The following is a 21,768-nucleotide window of genomic DNA, read 5'->3' on the forward strand; positions in this document are numbered from 1 at the left end:
AAAAATTGATTGTCCGATTTCGGCGATCTTTGGATGCATTTCTACTAATTTTGGGGCGCTGATTCCGAAAATGTACGGCGTTGCCAGATCGGGCCACAAATGGCCGAGATATTCGCTCCAGAAAGCGCATTTCTGGCCCGATCTGGCAACGCTGTGCATTTTCGGAATCAGCGTTCCAATGTCCTTCGAACTGCATCATTACTTTTTAGATATCGAACAACTCATTTTCCACCCGATTTTCGAAAAAATGGAAAGGGGTTACATCATGCTTTTTTCCGATTTTCGCTGAAAAATTGATTGTCCGATTTCGGCGATCTTTGGATGCATTTCTACTAATTTTGGGGCGCTGATTCCGAAAATGTACGGCGTTGCCAGATCGGGTCACAAATGGCCGAGATATTCGCTCCAGAAAGCGCATTTCTGGTCCGATCTGGCAACGCTGTGCATTTTCGGAATCAGCGTTCCAATGTCCTTCGAACTGCATCATTACTTTTTAGATATCGAACAACTCATTTTCCACCCGATTTTCGAAAAAATGGAAAGGGGTTACATCATGCTTTTTTCCGATTTTCGCTGAAAAATTGATTGTCCGATTTCGGCGATCTTTGGATGCATTTCGACTAATTTTGGGGCGCTGATTCCGAAAACGTACGGCGTTGCCAGATCGGGTCACAAATGGCCAAGATATTCGCTCCAGAAAGCGCATTTCTGGCCCGATCTGGCAACGCTGCGCATTTTCGGAATCAGCGTTCCAATGTCCTTCGAACTGCATCATTAGTTTTTCGATATCGAACAACTCATTTTCCACCCGATTTTCGAAAAAATGGAAAGGGGTTACATCATGCTTTTTTCCGATTTTCGCTGAAAAATTGATTGTCCGATTTCGGCGATCTTTGGATGCATTTCGACTAATTTTGGGGCGCTGATTCCGAAAATGTACGGCGTTGCCAGATCGGGTCACAAATGGCCGAGATATTCGCTCCAGAAAGCGCATTTCTGGTCCGATCTGGCAACGCTGTGCATTTTCGGAATCAGCGTTCCAATGTCCTTCGAACTGCATCATTACTTTTTAGATATCGAACAACTCATTTTCCACCCGATTTTCGAAAAAATGGAAAGGGGTTACATCATGCTTTTTTCCGATTTTCGCTGAAAAATTGATTGTCCGATTTCGGCGATCTTTGGATGCATTTCTACTAATTTTGGGGCGCTGATTCCGAAAATGTACGGCGTTGCCAGATCGGGCCACAAATGGCCGAGATATTCGCTCCAGAAAGCGCATTTCTGGTCCGATCTGGCAACGCTGTGCATTTTCGGAATCAGCGTTCCAATGTCCTTCGAACTGCATCATTACTTTTTAGATATCGAACAACTCATTTTCCACCCGATTTTCGAAAAAATGGAAAGGGGTTACATCATGCTTTTTTCCGATTTTCGCTGAAAAATTGATTGTCCGATTTCGGCGATCTTTGGATGCATTTCTACTAATTTTGGGGCGCTGATTCCGAAAATGTACGGCGTTGCCAGATCGGGTCACAAATGGCCGAGATATTCGCTCCAGAAAGCGCATTTCTGGTCCGATCTGGCAACGCTGTGCATTTTCGGAATCAGCGTTCCAATGTCCTTCGAACTGCATCATTACTTTTTAGATATCGAACAACTCATTTTCCACCCGATTTTCGAAAAAATGGAAAGGGGTTACATCATGCTTTTTTCCGATTTTCGCTGAAAAATTGATTGTCCGATTTCGGCGATCTTTGGATGCATTTCGACTAATTTTGGGGCGCTGATTCCGAAAACGTACGGCGTTGCCAGATCGGGTCACAAATGGCCAAGATATTCGCTCCAGAAAGCGCATTTCTGGCCCGATCTGGCAACGCTGCGCATTTTCGGAATCAGCGTTCCAATGTCCTTCGAACTGCATCATTAGTTTTTCGATATCGAACAACTCATTTTCCACCCGATTTTCGAAAAAATGGAAAGGGGTTACATCATGCTTTTTTCCGATTTTCGCTGAAAAATTGATTGTCCGATTTCGGCGATCTTTGGATGCATTTCGACTAATTTTGGGGCGCTGATTCCGAAAATGTACGGCGTTGCCAGATCGGGTCACAAATGGCCGAGATATTCGCTCCAGAAAGCGCATTTCTGGTCCGATCTGGCAACGCTGTGCATTTTCGGAATCAGCGTTCCAATGTCCTTCGAACTGCATCATTACTTTTTAGATATCGAACAACTCATTTTCCACCCGATTTTCGAAAAAATGGAAAGGGGTTACATCATGCTTTTTTCCGATTTTCGCTGAAAAATTGATTGTCCGATTTCGGCGATCTTTGGATGCATTTCTACTAATTTTGGGGCGCTGATTCCGAAAATGTACGGCGTTGCCAGATCGGGCCACAAATGGCCGAGATATTCGCTCCAGAAAGCGCATTTCTGGCCCGATCTGGCAACGCTGTGCATTTTCGGAATCAGCGTTCCAATGTCCTTCGAACTGCATCATTACTTTTTAGATATCGAACAACTCATTTTCCACCCGATTTTCGAAAAAATGGAAAGGGGTTACATCATGCTTTTTTCCGATTTTCGCTGAAAAATTGATTGTCCGATTTCGGCGATCTTTGGATGCATTTCTACTAATTTTGGGGCGCTGATTCCGAAAATGTACGGCGTTGCCAGATCGGGTCACAAATGGCCGAGATATTCGCTCCAGAAAGCGCATTTCTGGCCCGATCTGGCAACGCTGCGCATTTTCGGAATCAGCGTTCCAATGTCCTTCGAACTGCATCATTAGTTTTTCGATATCGAACCCGATTTTCGAAAAAATGGAAAGGGGTTACATCATGCTTTTTTACAGTGTTGCCAGATCGGGCCACAAATGGCCGAGATACAGGCTCTAGAAGCTCCATTGCGGCAAAGTGGTGCAATACCTAGATTACCATATTTGCAACAAGCGGTAGAAAATGATTTTGTTTTAATTTATTATTTGTATATCTTATATTTTATTATAATTGATATTCAAATTTGTATTTTCTTTGCAGTCCTCAACGAAAACGACGACTCCATCGACGCCTTGCAGGTGGAAACCGGACGTATGCTGATGGTAGACTGATGAATGACGGACAGGATGATTATGAGCTACGCCTGAGGGATCAAGATCAGCTTCTTCGTCACAGGATCATCGCCCACAATCCAAGGAGGATCTTCAGTTATGTGTCGTCGGAACCTGTGCCCGACCATTGGCATTAGGCGAAAGTGGCGAAACAGCATCTCCAGAATGTTAACCATATATTTCTAAGTATCTGTATGGATTAGATTTAGTAGATATTATTTAGTTATAGTCTAGTATAGTCTATCAGCCTGTATGATATATATTAAATTGAATAAAAAGGTAAAAAACGGTGTATTTTTTATTAAAGGGGGGGTTCCAAATAACTCATATTTTTCCAAATGAAACAACTTTCCAGTATTTTCACAAGTTTTTCCGCATTTTTTTCCTATTTTCCTAAAATTTTCTGTATTGTTTTTTAATTTTTTAAATATTCCAGAGTTTTTCCAATTTTTTTAAGGCTTTTCCTGAATTTTTTAAATTGTTCTGAGTTTTCTATATTTTTTTTTATCATATATAGAATTATCCAATCCAGGACATAGGTTCGGGTCTGTGTTTTCAAGATTCGGGGGGCGGGAAAATATTTTAAAATTTGAATTTAAATATAACAGATTAAATAGAGCGGGCGGGAAACTTCTTTTTTAAATTTGAATTTATGTAAATATAACGGAAACACATTCGCAGGCGGGAAATTTGTTTTTTAAATTTGAATTTAAGGATCGAGGATTTCGTTTCAATTTTTCTCTTTTCCATTATTTTTGATATTTCGACCGCTTCTCATCCAATTTCGAAGCGCAAGAGCCATCGCTAACAATTGTATATACAACAATTCTTAAAAGTAATACAATTTGATTGGCCTCCGATTATGGCGTCTCCTCAGCGAAAAAATGGCGGCTGTTGGAAAATGGCGAATGTTTAAAATCATGTGTGTTGGAAAATGGAATAATGGAAAGTCTACGTATACTGTAAAGCGCAAGATCAGCTGTGCTGTTAAGCGGCATATCATTAGTGTTGGTTAACTTATAAATGTTGGCGGTCAACCGCTAATTTATTTGATTTTTTAAATTTAAAATTTCAAGCAAGCTTGAAAATTTTAAATTTCTTGCAAGCATTTTATGGAGAGTTCTTGGCTTAACAAACTCTTTCCTGCAAAATGCAGTTGTATGAGCATGTAATAATGATTTATATAACTTATACTATCAAAATTAATAACTTAAGAGCCAAGGAATGATAATTGTTGGGAACCTTTGCTAAACAGACTATCGCCAGGACATGAGACACCTTGGCATTCGGAGGCCATTCAGCCGATGAGCTTAGGACCAAGACTTTTTGGGGCTTCCAGGGTCTAGTCACTAGCCAGTGCCGGCTTACGTGCCAGAGTCCGTGTCTGTGGCATCAAGTATACGCACCGAGGGCTGCGCTATCCAATGACCTTGACCAGATTTCGATTGCTCTGTTTTTTTTTTGTCTCTTTTTATTTATTTATTATTTTGTTATTTTGTCATGTCGGTAACGGTGAAGGCGACTGCAGACTTGGATTTTGTGGAATTTGCGCAATGCACACACGCCCTTTTTGCCCCAAAAATAAAATCGAAAAAAAAAATAAAATAAAATAAAATAAAACAAAAATTATACAATTGTCGACGATGGTGAGCCGTTTACTTAACGGGGCCCCCTGACTTGAAACGGGTTTTCGGGTATTGTATATTAATTATGCTGTTTATCTGGCTAAACAAAAAAACAAAAAAAATTGTTTAAAAAAATCAGTGAAAAAGTTTCGAAATGCCACGAGTATGCCAGAGAGAGAAGTTTCGCGTTCAACTCGCGATTTGACCTTCGGTTAAGCGAAATTGCCGACATGTTTGTATATTTGATCCATGAATTCAAAGTGCCAACAGTGCGGATTTACCAAAAAAAATCGCATGAAACCGACAGAAGCAGCAACACAATTTCGGTGAAAGTTTACTTCGATGCCTACTTGAGGTCCGGCCTACTCCGGGTACTCGATATTATGGCCCAGGTGTGCCGGGCGATTGCATAAGGTTTCAACTTGCCATAAAGGGCGAGGGAAATCGCTCCCCTCAAGAATGCCACAAGCCCCCCAGTGTGGAGCAGCAAGCGCCCTCTAGCGACGAGTAGCTGTGCTTGTTTGGGTTAGAAGATAAGCCAAGATCAGAACCCTAGTCAGAACGAGAACCTTGATCTTAATGGGTTTGAGAATCATTATTATTCAAAAATAATTATGATTTTCTTACGTTTTATAATGCTAATATTAAAAGAAATTAATTTTAAAACTCTACGCAGAGTTTCAATATTATAAAAAATGATTTTCTAGGATTTTTTGGTTATTAGGTGGGGCTATAAATTATTCATGTTTAAATTTTATAAAAAATATATTTTCCAAGCGTGACTAAAGCCCACGACCGTATTGAATGCATTCTTACTATCTACGACTTGTTTTCGTATTTTCATAATTTCGAATTGATTTCCTGCGAAATTTCCGGATCGAGAGAAAGGGGTTCTTCCAGGGGGCGGTGGGTGGATGGGTGGTGAGACACCGAACCACAAACGTGCCAGAAACAAAGGCCCCTTGATCAAAAAATAGAAAATAAAAACTAAATATAAACCAGACAGGCCATGACTGAAGTGAATGCAATCGATATTAAATGCATTTTTTGCTGTCTTGTGCAATTTTGATACTTTTCAATGGAATTGCATAAGTGACATGACTAAGAACAGTCATAAGATGGTGATATTGGCGCAAAATGGCTCTTGGGGGAAATGAGTCATCCTTCCCAGAGGGTCCTTGGAGTTCTAGGATCCTCGAGTCATTGCCCTAAAATCGCAAAAACACATCTTCGGCACATCTTCTAAGAAATTCCACAACCGAATCACGAGCTTCTCATTTGCATGACTTGGATGGGAAGGGGATCTGTGACTCGGTAACCAAATAGGTCAATGGACATGAAAACAAGAGTAACCTTGAATACCAAAAGATATCTAGCAAAAAAAAAAAAAAACTATCAAAACTATCAGAGTCCCCAAAAAACGTAAACACTCGAGAAGATTAAAGAGGGGAGAGATGGTCTAAGAGGGGGCAGACCACGCGGTTTCTGTTTTGATCCCGCAGCCAAAAATTTAATACCCTTCCAAGGGGTATTTCTAGCTAAAAATATATATAAAATAACTCTTACAATTTCTAGAAAGAACAGATATCTTAAGCCCTAATTTTCTATAAAATTTAAGAAAAAACATCAAGCAAATAAAATATTCATATTCTTCCAGAGTATCTAGACTTCGCCTTGGATCCTCAATATCACCTTTCCTTTCTTGTTTTTTTCAGAGTTTTTTTTACAACCTAAACTTAAAAAAAAAAAAAAGAACCACCAAGTCAGCTTTCAATGGGTCTAGTTCTAAGCGTCCGACCATTCAAAAAGGCGGCAAAAAACCCAACGAGACTTTCAGTCAGTCTTCTTATTTTTTTTGGCGGGCTATTCAGCGTCAGAGTCCGAGTCAGAGTCGTAGTCCGAGACAGATGGTAGAAACTGAAATGGCAGATGGTGTAGTCGTCGGTGGTCGTAATCCGGAAATCCACAAACGGGCTCTTCTCCATTCACAGGTGCCCCCCTCTTGGAATCTAATAATTATAAGAATCTTAAATGGATTTTTAAATTAAAATAAAAGGAAAAAAAAAAAGAAAAAAAAGGAAAAATAATCAGGTATATATCAGATCAGATCAGATCAGAGCTTGTTTTGTTTTTTAGCAAGAATAAAAACAGGAATGTGCGATGAAATTTTTGGCAAAAAAAAAAAATACTAAAAAGCTAAAGAATAAGAATTCGCATTATATATTCGATTAGACTGTAGAATCATTGTCATTATCCGATCGCTGCCTTTGATGATCGCGTGTTATTTCAAATTTCAGTTCCATTTACGCAAATCGAAGATCGTCTTACAAATTGTTATATATATTTGTAGGTATATTTAATTTATGCAATGTCGCCGCCAAAAGGGGGAGGTAGGCCGCAGCCGCAAAAGAAGGTGCTTGAACTCAGAATATACAATTTTTTTTTTTTTGGGGGGGGGGGGGGGGGGTTCCATTTGGTTCCAGACACCACCCCAGCCCCATACCCCCTTTAGGATCTATGAGTTCTCTAACCCCAAAAGTTCTCAAATCAAAACTCAATCTCTCTATTTCAATTTCAATCTGAATCTGAATCTCAATTCTCAATCATCGAAGTCACCGAACCCGCCCAAGGCCGTTAGCGTCTATGGAGTCTATATTATATGGCGCATCGAGCTTTTCGTTATATAATCTCCGACAGCATTTCATTTGGTAATTATAACGAGTCTTGGATGGCGGGAATACGTGCTGGAATGCTCGAAACCCTCTTGAATAATCACTGGGTGTTTTGGGGGGGTGGTTGTAGGGTTCACCTTGGGGTTCATTGCCATGCCACCCAGGTGGGATAACTATGGTCTCTAGACCGCACATGCCACTAGTGCCATTAACCCTAGAGCAGACTGGGGGAAAATTATAAAGTTACTTTGGAAAGTTTTTTTTTTAAAGTTTGGATAATATTTAATAGTTTTTATGATATATCTTTTATGATATAATCTGAAATATTATAATAGTTAAAATTGTATTATAATCTTATGATTATTAATATTTATTCTCAAAAGAAAACAGTATTTTTTTGTACTATTAGTTGAGATATTAGTTGGAGAATAGTTTAATTTCTTTATGAGTATATTAGTTAATGTATTCTATAGTCCGTCCCATAGTCCTTCCTATAGTCTATCCTATAGTCTATCCTATAGTCTATCCTATAGTCTATCCTATAGTCTATCCTATAGTCTATCCTATAGTCTATCCTATAGTCTATCCTATAGTCTATCCTATAGTCTATCCTATAGTCCATCCTATAGTCTATCCTATAGTCTATTCTATCTTGATTCTTCAAGATATTCATACCTCTTTATTATTATTAATGAATTAAAATCATATCTTTTAAATATTTTATAGATTTCATTATGATTCTTAGCTTTATGTAGGTTAATTTTTAATCTCTTTTAATAATCTATTTAAATATTATTTTTATTCCAATAATATATTAATCTTTTTAATAAAAAGTAAAAGTACAAGACTGCTTTCGCTTCTCACTTCCATCCATCGAGATACATCTAGAGCGTTACCTACTGCTGCAGATACATTTAGATCTCGAGATACAGATACGCAAGAAGATAAAGATACAAATACAGATACAGATGGAGATGGAGATACTACGTATCCGAGGCCGTAGGGCGGCGCGTGGAGCTTCCCCTTGGCGTGAGTCACTGGCCGAGTCGAGCCAGGCCGGGCCAGCAACAGGTTGAATGACGTCTCACCCTGTCGTCGTCTGCTCCCCGCCCATGTCACTGACCCCTCCTCCCGCCCTCCCAGCACCCTGATGTGCCCCAGACCCCCCTATTCGAATAAAAACAAGCCCTTCTCACGCTACTCGATCGCCGATCGCTGATCGATGAAAAATGAAATGTCGCAGTTTTGTTTTCGCTTTCAGTCCGGCCCTTAATGAAAACCAAAAACAATTAAAAGAACAATATCTTTATACCCCAAAAAAAAAAAAAAAAAAAAAAGGAAAGATAAAAACAAAAACAAGGCCCAGAAGCTCCAAGAAGCCAACACAGCTCTGTCGATGAGGTTTAATGAACTCCCGACTGACCGGCAGGCCAGAAGCACGCACATTCTGTGCATATTTGCGAGTTAACTTGGCTAAGGTTCTCTTAATATCTTAATATCTCTTAAACATATCGTAGACAAAACCCCCAAGCCCCTAGAACCAATAACAACAAACAGATATAAATATAAATAAATAAAAATAAAATATAATAACCCGGAAGGTTACATAATGCAGCGCACACGATTTTTTATCCAGTGGCAGAAAAATACGAGTCGAGTTCAATGAATTGCGAACATTTTCACACGTCTCTTTCCCTTTTCGGTATTTTGCGGAAAAACAATATCATTTGTTATTTATTTTTGCCTTTTTTTTTAGTTAAGGGGGTAAAGGAATACGTCTAGAAAAGTGCCATCCTATGCAGTTCTTTGGCTCTTTCACGCCCGGCCTGAATGGCCTGGCTCGGACTTACGTAAAATAATACCTTTTGCCTTTCTGGCTAATAAGACACACAAATGGAGTTTCATTTCTCATAAACCAGGGTACTGGATCCTCCAAAAACTGAAGATTTTGTATCTAAGATGATGTGAGTTTGGGGAGGATCGGGTTCAGGAACTTGAAGCTCTTAGTTTCTTTCTCACAGGCTTCAGAGTTCAGAAGTCTATACTCTTTTTCTCATATATTTATATTTATATTTATATATTATTTATTTTAATTTGATTCCCCTTAATTATTTTTATTTTTATAAATTGTAAAATTTATAAATCATTTTCTAAATAAATATATAAGCAAACAACCTAGAGTTTTATTTTTTTTAGAATAAAAAAACTTATTAAAATGTTCTGGTCTTGATTTTAAGATTTGCTTAAAAGTTCTTTCAATTATCTTGTATTTTTGTTTTAAATAAAAATAATTATAACATATACACTTATCTTCAAATAATAATAAAAATTAGTAATTCAAGATCAAAATTGGTATAGGAAAATTATTCTATTTTTTAAGCGAAAATATCAAAAATGTACGTAGCTTGTACCGCAGAGATCAGTACACTGGGAAAAAGTAATACGGAAATATTTTTGAATAATAAAATGTTTTAATATATGATTTGTAAATATTTTCTCCGAAAGTTATACATATATGTAAGTACTTTTTAAAATAACCATAGAATGAAAATAATTACTAATGTAAGAAGCTTATTATTTTGTAAGAATAAATTAAATGAAATGTATCTTCTATTATGATTAATAAAAACATGCTGTATAATTTGTTTATTTAATAACATACTAGGCTTGAAAGATAAGTAATTAAAAAAAGGATCAAGAATCCAAAATCCAATTAAAAATAGAGATTATTGACTTATAGAGAATATGTTAACTATGTCCTTAGTTAAGTAGCTAATTAAATCATTTTCTCAGCCCTTTAAGCCCCTCCCTTTTATTATTAAAATCTAGGCTTTATATTGAAACCCACTATTTATTTATTGTGAAGTTTTTCCCTCAGTGTAGTCGCACCTGACGGCATACCAGCACGAACCGCTTCACATTCTTTACGGCTCGGCGTCCGTCTTCTCAAGCCGTCTCGAGTGGCGGCGTTTTTAGATTCTGCCGCCTGCTGCTTGCCGCTTGGTGAATGGAAACTAATGAATGCTCAAGGCCACAAGGATGAACTGAACGGATGAACTATCTCCACAGAGTATGAGGGGGAAGAGGTAGCTAGCTATATCTATATGTAGATGAGATACAGGGGGCGGAGGATGATCATGATTTATTTTTGTTTTTGTCGCGAATTTCATAATATTCCATTCGATTGGAAACATATTCCCGTTTTTGGCCAAGTTCAAAAAGGGGGTTGGCCCGGGGGGGTTTTTATTTTTTGGGGAGGGGGTGGCTGTGGAGTATCCGAGGGGGTGGCGGGATTCGAAGAAAGATTCGAAAAAAAAAATAAAAGACGAAACCCACTCGACGTTGTCATGTGGCTGGTGGCGTTTATTTTCGTATTTATTTATTTATTATTTCGTGTGTGAGTTTTTTTTTTGTTTTTGTTTTTTGTATTTTTTTTCACTCTTTAACTTGGCGTTGTTTATGATTTTGTTGCTTACCAGGAATTCGAGTCGCTTTTCAAGTTCAAGATCAGCAGCAAAAGCCGCCAGTTGTTGTTGCTGTGCCTGCTTAGCATATTCAGATATTGTATCTTTGTGTCTCCCACTATGGCCCGAGTATCTATCTGGTCCCCGGGTACCAGGGCGTATCTATCAGATTGTTTTCGGATTTTTTTCTCCCCCTCCCCTATTGTGATTAGGACTTTGGGCGTAAAGAATTCTTCTTTTGCGCAGAACTTTCGGGAAAACAAAACAAAAAAAAACCAATTTGTTTACACCTGTTGGGACAAAAATTCCATAATCTGTTGGGGTCATCATCCCCCTCTATTTTTCTGGCGAAATAATGGATGGTTTGGAACATGTAAACAGTAAACAATAGTTGGTGATTGGAAAGGATTGAAAATAAAATAATAAAGTGTATTAGTCATTGATTAGAGAAGGGGTTCTTGATTAGAAATGACTGGGATAGAGTTAAGCGACTAAATGATACCCGGTACTTGGGGTATCTTTTCCCTTTAGGATATGACAGGACTTGTTACTTTTGGATTTTGAGATTCTTCCTCTTAAATACACTTCCAGGTATAAATAGCTATTTTCTCTATATATTAAAATCTAAATTATATTCCTAAATTATGTAATTATTCCCAGAATGATAATCTTTCTTTATTAAAATCTTTATACTATATTTTATTTAGCATCATTATAAGTTATTGTAAGCTTCTATAAAGACTATTTAAATGCATTACCCTCCTCTGCTTTTATGAGCATGAAACGCACTGTTTCCCAACAATATCTAATTGCCAAAACATATCCCACACTATTTAATATGTTTTTTTTTTGTTGAGAACTTGCAATTCATGAAAGTCCTCTGACCAGTTACCAAAAATCCACCGTTGTGGTATTTAATGCCCAGAGTGTGTTCTTTATTTTATTTTATTTTATTTGTTTTCCTTTGTATTTTTGGCAAATTTGTTATTTATTGCGTTTTGTGTTTAAGTATAGAATGGTGCTTTGTTCGGCCAGCCCAAGGTCGCGGCGCGCATTAAAACGCGGCAAAAACAATTCAGAATATTGCATCATGAGTCCCGGAAAAGATTAGACTCGAAGATGGTATACCCTAGGGGGGTTTCTACAAGATTTGATTATAGAGGAGTAAGTGGAATAATTATGAGATGGTATAAGTATAGGAAAGTGCCTTAGAACTCTAGAGAGAAGCTTAGACTCGAAGATACCTCCACCCTAAGAGGTTCTAGAGGGGTTCCTTTTCCATTTATTTGTGGGGAGTAAGTGGAATAGTTAATAGATATTTCAAGTACACACTTTCCCCATAGAACCTAAGAGAAAATTATCATCTATAGGGTAAATGGAATAGACCCCCATCCAAATGAAAGAAAGCTACAAATCGGGAGAAGATAATAATACGCATTGGCGTATTGGAATGATAGAATTGCGAATCGCAATCGCCATCCGCTGGGGCATTAATTCAAATTCAAAATCATTCCACATACATACAGTATAGTAGACTATAGTATGGCACACTATTTACATAGTATAGAAGCGAAATCACGTTACTTATATGTAGTATGCAAAAATCGCACTTGGAGGGGGCCAGTGGCAGTGGCAGTGGCGACAAAAAACACGTTATCACATCGGATGTGAGTGAGTCCGCTATCAAATGTGATTCGATTTAGAGGGGGATTTGGGGGAAATAATAATCAGAGTCAAGAGTCATGGGATTTTCGTGGAACTCCTGGATAGTCGTCACATTCCAGGCCTCACTAACCATACTCTAGATTGCAGATTCCCGATTGGCGATTGCCGATCTTGTCTTGAAATTTCCTGATCTCCTCTGGCACATACCACAATGGTGAGTCATGTGGCATCCTTGGTGTAGGGACTAGGGCCAGTCATTAGCCTTTTAGCCGGCAGTTCCTGGAACACTTCTGCCTCTGACCGCATCCAAGGCCATTCCGCAGCCAACTGAGAGAGAGAGGTGAAGCACAGTTTTCCTGTTCTCGTTTTTCATTTCATAGCATGTGGAATCCTTACCTGGTCACCCCAGGCCAAGTCCTGCCCTGTCCGCATGTCCGCATGTCCGCTTGTCCGCATGTCCGCCTGTCCGCGGTTTCGACCTGTTCCGAGTTCTACCCTAAAGTCGTTGACCTCTGGGGCCATTGTCTCGGCTCGAAGTGCTTTGTATTTTTTGTATTTCCTAGCCCTGTTGCGGGTCCTAGGCGGTTTTAGTTCAAGATACTATATACTGCAGTTCATTGACTGTATCTTGTAGCTTTGTATCTTTGTATCTTTGTATCTCGTGTTTGAGGTAAAAGGGCTCTACTGTACAATTGTTACTATTTACTGGTTTGGTTTTCTGGATTGTCTGGATTAGTCATCGAAAAGCGGGATCTTTTTTGGCGCGTGTGGCCTTGAGACATTTGACATTTTGGAGATAGAATCTGAGAATCTGGCTTCAGATACATTTCATTCTTATGGGGATTTAAAAAAAAAGATACAACTGGGTCAAGGGCATCGAAATTTCTAGAGTTTTCCAACAAATAAAAAAAAAAAAAAGAAGACTACCACAGCCTTGGTATCTGTTTTTCAAGAAACTATAACATAAAGTGTTGACAAAAAAAAAAAAAAATAAAATAAAATAAAAAATAAACACCGACATCCAATGACTCTCATTTTCATATGCATATGAATATTTCGAAATTTCTTGACAACCAGCGTATTTTCCGTCTTTTGAGGGTCGGAATCGAACCTTGTCCTTAAGCGGCCAGAACCGGCATCTGTTCATAATATATTTTGAAGACAGACCAAAGAGGCCAAAAGATAAAAACAAAGAAATAAACAAATAAAAAAAAAATTAAAACAACAATGGCAATATAAAATCGATATCGAAATCGAAAGCAAAAGAAACTTCTGCAGAATTCATTACAGATGCATTTGATTTCAAAATTGATTTAATTTTTTATTTTTTTGGAATTCTTGGTTATTCGATTGGTTATTCAATGATCATCGCTTTGAACTTGAACCGCCCTGGTTGGCAGTCAGCGACTGGTTGGCCCGACTTTGACGTCACTGGACACTCTAAACCTGTAATTCCCCTCCCCCCCCCTCTCAAAAAAAAATAACTAAACTAAACTATACTTTAATTTTAATATTTAGTTTTTTTTTGCTCAAAGCGAGCCATTGCTATTGACCCAAAATGCAAATTATTAATTCCGTTTCTGACCAGTTGCAGATGTGCGCTGCTGCAGCCCCCAGCTTCCGCTTTTGGGGGGCTCCAACTCGAAACGATCTTGGCTTAAACGGAAATTGAAGTTTTTCCTGTTCCGATTAAAGAGAAAGAGAGAGTGAGAGTGTGGCGCTCTCTTGAGCTTTGGGGGGCTTTGAGTCGTTCGGTTGGAGCACGATCGAACCGTTGCAGCAAGCCCGGTTTCAGGTTTGAGGTTTGAGTTGACGGTTTGAGCTTTACCCATCGAGCGGCTTGAAGTGTTTGGCGCTGTTTCGTCTGCATATTTCTGGGTGTCAGCGGGGGGCTGGGGGGGTGGTTGGTCTCTGGCGGGGTTCCAGGTGTTTTCAAAGGCTTTTTGGGGTTGGAGTTGGCTCGGGTCGAGGTTTGACAAGGGGTTGGAGTTGCTTTGGGGTTGGGGTTGGGGGTGGTCTCAGTATAAGTCTTAGAGGGAGGGGGGGATTCTGACGAAGGGGGTGGGAGGATGGGGGCGGGAGGCTAATATGTTTGCTGTTGCTGTTTCGGTCGCTGCTTCTGCTTCTGCTACTGCTTCTGCTTCTGCCTCGGCTTCTGCTGCTCGCTTCGGAGAGCCAAGCTTTGGCAGCCGCTGCCGTCGCTCTGCTTCTGCCGCAGCCAGCAGCCAGCAGCCTCTGCTTCTGCTACCGAGCCACTACTATACTGGCCACTGGCCTCTGCCGCCATACCGCCGCTGCCCGTCACCGTCACCGCCTCTGCCACCGCCGCTGCCGCTGCCGCCTCTGCCTCTGCCCGCGATCACGAGCGCCGCACTGCGCCGCGCCGCACACGCTCTGCCAGCTTGGAAGCACTGGAACAGCTCGGCAACTCGGCGGCAGCAGCTCAACGGCGCGCTCACTCGCTCGCTCGAAGCGGCGGGCTCGAGTTGTTATAAAAGTGGCAAGGACATACGGTCGAGCCATTAGTCGAAAACTATAAACGCTCGACGCGAAATCGTCTCCGGGTCTCTCTGCCTCTGCCGCTGCCTCCGCAACACCGCCAAGCATAAACGTCCCAGAGATCCCACCTCCAAATAATACAATTCAAAAAAATAATAATTCAAAATAAAACACAAATCCAATCCAACTAAAAAATCAAACAAAAAAAAAGTCACCAACAGAAACCAAAAAATAAATCAACAAAATCACCAATATTTATTTTATTTTTTTTTTTTTGGCCCAAAAGAAACAATTTTTTTCAAGTGTATAAGCAAAAAAAAAAAAAAAAACTATTACCAATGGCCCTAAAGTGCAGCAAATAGAGACACACAAGATCAGCCCAAGAATCAAATTTTTTTTGAAAAATATCTTAAAGATTTGAAATCGAAAAAGATTTCAAAACGAAAAGCCCAAAGATCTGAGAAGGAAAGGAAGAAAAGAGTCCTGCATCCAAAATGTTAGCCGATTCGTACCTGATCAAGTTCCTGCTGCGGCAACTCCAAATGCAACAGAAGGACGATGCCCAGCACCTGTTGCTGGTCTTCCTCGGCCTCCTCACCCTGGTCACCCTGCTCCAGTGGCTGATCCGTAACTACCGGGAACTCCGGAAACTACCGCCCGGCCCATGGGGCCTGCCCGTCATCGGCTATCTGCTCTTCATGGGCAACGAGAAGCATACTCGGTTCATGGAACTGGCCAAGCAGTATGGCTCCCTGTTCTCCACCCGGCTGGGCAGCCAGCTGACCGTCGTCATGAGCGACTACAAGATGATCCGGGAGTGCTTCCGGCGGGAGGAGTTCACCGGCCGTCCGGACACCCCCTTCATGCAGACCCTCAACGGCTACGGTGAGTTCTCACTTCTCTCAACTAATTACTACAAAGTTTATAGATAAGTCTGTGTTTCTATATATTTTTTAGTTTTTACTACGTTGTGTTTATTTTTTTTAGTAATTTTTTTTACTATTACTACGACCCAGCAACACTTTATTTTTTATTTGCCAAGGGCAATTGCAAAAATCGACGTAAAAAAAAATGAATATTTTCCCGCATTATTCCGCTGTGAAAGCAAAAAGTTATCGGGGAGGCATCTCTCTGGGAGCCAAGTCCATTTAAATTTCTTAATTATTTTAATCAGTTATATAAAAAAAATAATCAAAAAGAAGAGAAGAGTAAAAAACAAGCGTAAAAAAAGTGAAGAAATTCCGCTTTTCTTTTTTTTTTTTCATTTTTTTTGTCGGCAGTTGTCACTCTCTTTGATTTTTGAGTTTCGATTTTCGATTTTATTTCTTTTGATTACCTTTTTTTATATATTTTTTATTTTCTTATATTTTTTTTATTATTAAATTTTAAACCCCTGCTTACCGCTGCACTTAATTCATTTCAATGATAACGCATTGCGGCACTTTTCTGGCTGAGATGGCGATGCCAAGAAATCACGTTTCTGGCTGTGATTGTAAAAATATATTGTATTTCTGTATCTTTTTTGTTTTGTTCGTACCTATATATGCATTTTGCTGGGATTTCTTTTCCTTTCTGGTATTTCGTTTTGCTCGAAACCGAAACCCCAAACAATTGATAAAGTGGGCCAGGCCAGGCCAGGCCAGTCCCAAGCTCCGAAATAATAAAACCCAAAAATATAATAAGAGACTTTCGGAAGAGTAGTGGAGGTTTAAATGCAAATCGAAGTGAAGCCTACCTCAATTAGTGTTGTAATAATAAAAATTATAACCCTTATTTTGCAGGCATTATCAACAGCACTGGAAAACTTTGGAAGGATCAGCGCCGCTTTCTGCACGACAAGCTCCGCCAGTTCGGCATGACCTACATGGGCAACGGCAAGCAGCAGATGCAGAAGCGTATTATGGTGAGTTCCTACATCTATTATATCCCTAGGACAGAGAGACCTAATTCAAAACCTATCTATAGACTGAAGTCCATGAGTTCATTGGACATCTGCATGCCAGCGATGGCCAGCCCGTGGACCTCTCCCCGGTCATCTCGGTGGCGGTCAGCAATGTGATCTGCAGCCTCATGATGTCCACCCGCTTCAGCATCGATGATCCCAAGTTCCGGCGCTTCAACTTCCTCATCGAGGAGGGTATGCGGCTGTTCGGCGAGATCCACACCGTCGACTACATCCCGACGATGCAGTGCTTCCCCAGCATCTCCACCGCCAAGAACAAGATCGCCCAGAACCGTGCCGAGATGCAGCGATTCTATCAGGACGTCATCGACGATCACAAGAGGAGCTTCGATCCAAACAACGTCCGGGACCTGGTGGACTTCTATCTCTGTGAAATCGAGAAGGCCAAGGCCGAGGGCACCGATGCCGAGCTCTTCGACGGCAAGAATCATGGTGAGTTCAACGAGAGTCCTCCGAAATCCACAATCCTATAACCACAATCTTTATCCTTTAGAGGAGCAACTGGTCCAGGTGATCATCGATCTGTTTTCCGCCGGCATGGAAACCATTAAGACCACCCTGCTCTGGATCAATGTCTTCATGCTGCGCAATCCCAAGGAGATGCGTCGGGTGCAGGACGAACTGGACCAGGTGGTGGGACGTCATCGTCTGCCCACGATCGAGGACTTGCAGTACCTGCCCATCACAGAGTCGACCATTCTCGAGTCGATGCGACGCTCCAGCATAGTTCCCTTGGCCACCACACACTCGCCCACAAGGTAAGCACTAGCCAGAGATTACATAGCACCAGGAGGAGGAGGAGCTGATAGCCAGTGCTTACGCACTCGATCTACGCAAATGCGCGAGGTCCGTTCATTCACATTGGATTGGAAAAAGAAAAAAAAAAACGCATTCTACGCATCGACTGATTACCATTCATTGTCGTGGCTTTCCATTCAGCTGCCCAGCTTCCTCCTCCAGTGCTCCCGCCATCTAGGAACTATCAACTGGTGTTGTCCCACTTTCTGGCCCAGCCCCTGCCACTGATAGTCCGAGAAATCAATCCAATCCATCGCAAAAACGATTCTAATCACCACCTCTTTACTCTTCTCTGTCTTCTGTAGAGATGTGGAACTCAATGGGTACACCATACCGGCCGGCTCACATGTCATCCCGCTGATCAACAGTGTCCACATGGATCCCAATCTCTGGGAGAAGCCGGAGGAGTTCCGTCCCTCGCGGTTCATCGATTCGGAGGGCAAGGTCCGGAAGCCGGAATACTTCATACCCTTTGGAGTGGGCCGACGCATGTGTTTGGGCGATGTCCTGGCCAGGATGGAGCTCTTCCTGTTCTTCGCCTCGTTCATGCACTGCTTCGACATTGCCCTGCCGGCGGGTCACTCACTGCCCAGTCTCAAGGGCAATGTGGGCGCCACCATCACGCCCGAGGCCTTCAAGGTCTGCCTGAAACGCCGCCCACTCGCCCCCACCGCCTCGGAGCCATCGCCGCATCATATGCGCAATGTTGGAGCCAACTAAGGCGAGTCCTTGGAGAGTCCTTGATGCTGCAGAGCACGGTTTTGTTCCTACACACAACAAACAACAAATCTAAACACAATAATTCTAAAGAAACAAAAAAAAAAAAAAGAAAATACAGAGGAGGAGGCATCTCCACCTCCAGACCGGCCTCATCGTTGAGTTACCAGTTGAACCGTTAAAGGATACGGACTCCCCCAACCCCGGATAATCCTTCGGCCATCGGCTGAGAAACAATTCTATTCTGTCACCCCCAAGAAGCTGTGTTCAATTAATTTTAATCGAAACCCCTAGCTGATAGGTTCCAATTCTATTGCTATTGGTTAGCTAGGCCTAATGTTAATGTTTTTTTCATAGCTATTAATCTTAGTTATTAACTATTAATTATTCATTAGCTATTATTATTATTATTATTTTTATTATCGCTATACGTTTACGCTATTTGGTAGCTAATTGCTAGTTGGTAGTTAGCTAACGTTCTTGTTTATTTCATAGTATTAGTGCTAGCTTAATGTCCAAACAACAAACAAACAAACAAACAAACAAACAAACAAAACAAACAAACAACAAACAAAACAAACTGTGGTTTAGTCTTACAAGCACACATCAAAATAAGCAAACAATTTCAAAATAAAGACAAAATGTTATTGAAAAAGATAGAAAAATAAAAGACTGTTTTCTTATAAACTTTTTTCTAAGGGCCTAGTCACGGTCGCCATAATTTAAGGATCTATAGAAGGTGACCTTCTAAGAGCTATCTAAGGAACTCCTTATTATGGTCAGATCTTCAGAGATATTAACTCTTAGAGCACTATCACTGTCAGCACTATGTGATTCCTAAACCAAAGGATCTATAGAAACTAGAGATCTCCCTGAAGCTTAGAGCTTGTCACGGTCGCCATAATTCAAGGATCTATAGATCTAGGTCATCAAGGAGCTATCTCTTTCTCGAAAAACTACATAACCTCGTGCTTTCTTTCAGACAAAAAATTATCTGATTTCAAAAGTCCCCAAAACAAAATCACAACTTTGTTTTAAAAAAAAGTCACATTTTATATTCCACTATTCCACGCAATTAAACAAATATATTTTCACAAGACAACTATAAAAAAAAAAATCAAAAAAAGAATTAAGAATCATATTTAAATTAATCCAGATCCGAGTCATCTGGATTCTTTAATTCCCGCATATACATCAGGGGCAGTTTGTTGAAGCGCAGCTTGTAGGGCTCCGGAGTCAGGGTGATGCCACTCTCTCCATTCATGTCCACCGTACAGTCCTCAGCCATCTCCAGATGGAATCGCCTTAAGATACGCCCCGTGAAGAGGGTCAACATCATCCGGGCCAGCTCATCGCCGGGGCACATTCGCTTGCCCGTTTGGAAGGGCACGAATTGCGGCGGAGCCACATAGGCTCCGGACTCGTCCAGGAAGCGCTCGGGCCGGAACTGTTCCGGGTCGGGAAAGGCCACCGGATCCATGTGTATGGCCCACTGCAGCGAGACGATCATCGAGCCACCACGAATGCGATAATCCCCAACTGTGAAGTCCCTCTCACAGCCGTGCGGAATGCCCAGGGGCACCACGCTCCGGATGCGCTGCGTCTCCGAGATGCAGGCCCGAAGGTAGGCCAGGGGCTCGAGCTCCTCCAGACTGGGCGACCGTGACAGGGGCAGCAGGAGCTCGTGGAGGCGGCGCTGGCAACTCTGTTCCCGGGCCATGTAGAGAAGGAACCATCGGAGAGTCGCCAGGGCGGTGTCCACGCCGGCTCCGAAGAGATCGGCCAGCAGATGACGCAGCTGGTCGTCGCAGTAGAGCTGCGATATGGGAATCTTGTTCATGAGGAAATGCTCCAAGATGCAATACGGCTCGTATTCCTCGTCTTCATCATCCTCCTCGTCATCATCATCATCGTACTCTTCCTCGTTTTCCTCCTCACCAGAAGCCTCTTCTCCCTCCTGCCGATCTTCTGCGTCATTCTCGTCTGGAAATGGCAACCCCATCTCATTGCCCTCCTCCTGTTGCTCCTCCTCCTCCGGAATATCTCCGACATGCTGCCCACCGTGGTCATCGTGGTCATCCTCATCCTCTGTCTGCTGCCTCGGATGTCCCTGCTCCATCTGAGCTCTACGCCTTTCCTGGCGCAGCACCTCCTGCTCCTCCCTGTGCCTCGCCAGCTTCTCGTTGAGCTTCTCCTTGCACGAGGCCACAATCCGATCGTAGATGGCATGCGTCTTGGCCTTGCCCTCCAGTAGGAAGCGAATGTTGCGCTTGTTTTCCGGCAGATGCCGCAGCCAGGGCAGGAAGTTCACCACTCCGGACACCCCGATCATCTTGACGCCCTCCTCCTGCAGCTTCTGCAGGTACAGCCAGTCGGGATCATCCCGCTTGTAGGTTATTCCGAACACCAGATCGTTGATAATGTTCCCCAGAGTGTGGAAAAGTCCACCTACAGGATCCAGTTCAGAGTTTGGACTCTGATCTGCCTCAGCCTCATAGATCTAGAAGGTAACTACGTTTAATCAGAAGGTTTTGAGAGTCCAGGATGCGACTCACTTGAACACACTCGTCCACTCCCCTGGCAATACGCCTCTCGAGACTCTCCCGCAAGTCCCCCGGACGACGGGTCATGCCCAGGGCCTTCAGCCAATCGATGACCTCGCGTCGGGCATGGGTCCAGAGGGCACCCTGGGCGCAGATAATCCCTGAAAGGATGAAATGGTAACTTCTGGAAAGGTCTTGCTTCGCCGCTTACCATATCCGCCCATGATACCGTGGGTGAGGTAGAGGGGAGCCCGGGCGGTCATCTCTATGTGGCGGAAAAAGTCCCGAACGAGTGCCACATCCGACAGGATCACCGCCCGGACACTGCCCATTTTCAATTGGTAGATGCCCCCATACCTCTTAGCCAGCTTCTGGAGGGACTTGTGCGGTCTCTTCGCATCCAAAAATGGCAGATATCCCAAGAAGGGCAGACCCCAGGGTCCTGGTGGCGCCACACCAATAATATCATCGTACTGGTGCTCGCAGAGGTACAGGATCACCAGGATGAGGAGGCCAGGCACCAGCAGGGTGGCCAGCCAGGAGGAGAACTCCGCGTCCATGGCACTCTCACTCTTATTTCACTTCTCGAGTTTCTTTTCTTTACTTTTCTTTTTTTGTTTTTTTGTCACCCGTTTGAGGACGTCTGGTCACCCGAAGCGCTCGGCGATTACTGGGATTTCTTTAGAATTTGAAACGGGTCTCGGTGCCCA

The 21,768-nt window shown here is 42.0% G+C and overlaps 3 protein-coding genes across 3 annotated transcripts in view; 1 reads left to right on the plus strand and 2 right to left on the minus strand.

Moving 5' to 3' along the window:
- Positions 1 to 2,972: 2,972 nt before the first annotated feature.
- The window catches only part of LOC116655038 (serine/threonine-protein kinase fused), a 50,477-nt gene continuing 31,681 nt past the window's right edge, over positions 2,973 to 21,768 (minus strand). Inside the window, exon 5 of the transcript XR_004310179.2 lies at positions 2,973 to 3,302. The gene's annotated coding sequence lies outside the window, so the exon portion shown is untranslated. The remainder of the gene's footprint in view (positions 3,303 to 21,768) is intronic.
- LOC6505060 (cytochrome P450 18a1) lies at positions 14,961 to 19,185 on the plus strand. The gene is made up of 5 exons (XM_001965501.4): positions 14,961 to 15,922; positions 16,819 to 16,940; positions 17,003 to 17,432; positions 17,494 to 17,758; positions 18,104 to 19,185. The coding sequence occupies exons 1-5, from the start codon at positions 15,532 to 15,534 to the stop codon at positions 18,516 to 18,518; spliced, it is 1,623 nt and encodes a 540-aa protein (XP_001965537.1). The 5' UTR covers positions 14,961 to 15,531; the 3' UTR covers positions 18,519 to 19,185.
- Positions 19,566 to 21,742, minus strand: LOC6505200 (cytochrome P450 306a1). The gene is made up of 3 exons (XM_032451992.2): positions 21,270 to 21,742; positions 21,071 to 21,219; positions 19,566 to 21,015 (listed from the first exon to the last, which is right to left on the minus strand). Exons 1-3 carry the CDS (start codon positions 21,616 to 21,618, stop codon positions 19,663 to 19,665), a joined length of 1,851 nt encoding a protein of 616 aa, XP_032307883.1. The 5' UTR covers positions 21,619 to 21,742; the 3' UTR covers positions 19,566 to 19,662.

The sequence above is a fragment of the Drosophila ananassae genome, chromosome XR (assembly GCF_017639315.1).
Source record: "Drosophila ananassae strain 14024-0371.13 chromosome XR, ASM1763931v2, whole genome shotgun sequence".
Classification (NCBI taxonomy): domain Eukaryota; kingdom Metazoa; phylum Arthropoda; class Insecta; order Diptera; family Drosophilidae; genus Drosophila; species Drosophila ananassae.

Excerpts from the sequence above, each read along its gene's own strand:
- LOC6505060 (XM_001965501.4), top strand. The coding sequence starts at position 15,532 with ATGTTAGCCGATTCGTACCTGATCAAGTTCCTGCTGCGGCAACTCCAA. Across the intron at positions 15,923-16,818 it reads GCAGACCCTCAACGGCTACG|GCATTATCAACAGCACTGGA; the intron begins GTGAGTTCTCAC and ends CTTATTTTGCAG. Across the intron at positions 16,941-17,002 it reads AGATGCAGAAGCGTATTATG|ACTGAAGTCCATGAGTTCAT; the intron begins GTGAGTTCCTAC and ends ACCTATCTATAG.
- LOC6505200 (XM_032451992.2), bottom strand. The coding sequence starts at position 21,618 with ATGGACGCGGAGTTCTCCTCCTGGCTGGCCACCCTGCTGGTGCCTGGC. Across the intron at positions 21,220-21,269 it reads CGGTATCATGGGCGGATATG|GGATTATCTGCGCCCAGGGT; the intron begins GTAAGCGGCGAA and ends TCATCCTTTCAG. Across the intron at positions 21,016-21,070 it reads GAGTGGACGAGTGTGTTCAA|ATCTATGAGGCTGAGGCAGA; the intron begins GTGAGTCGCATC and ends GTTACCTTCTAG.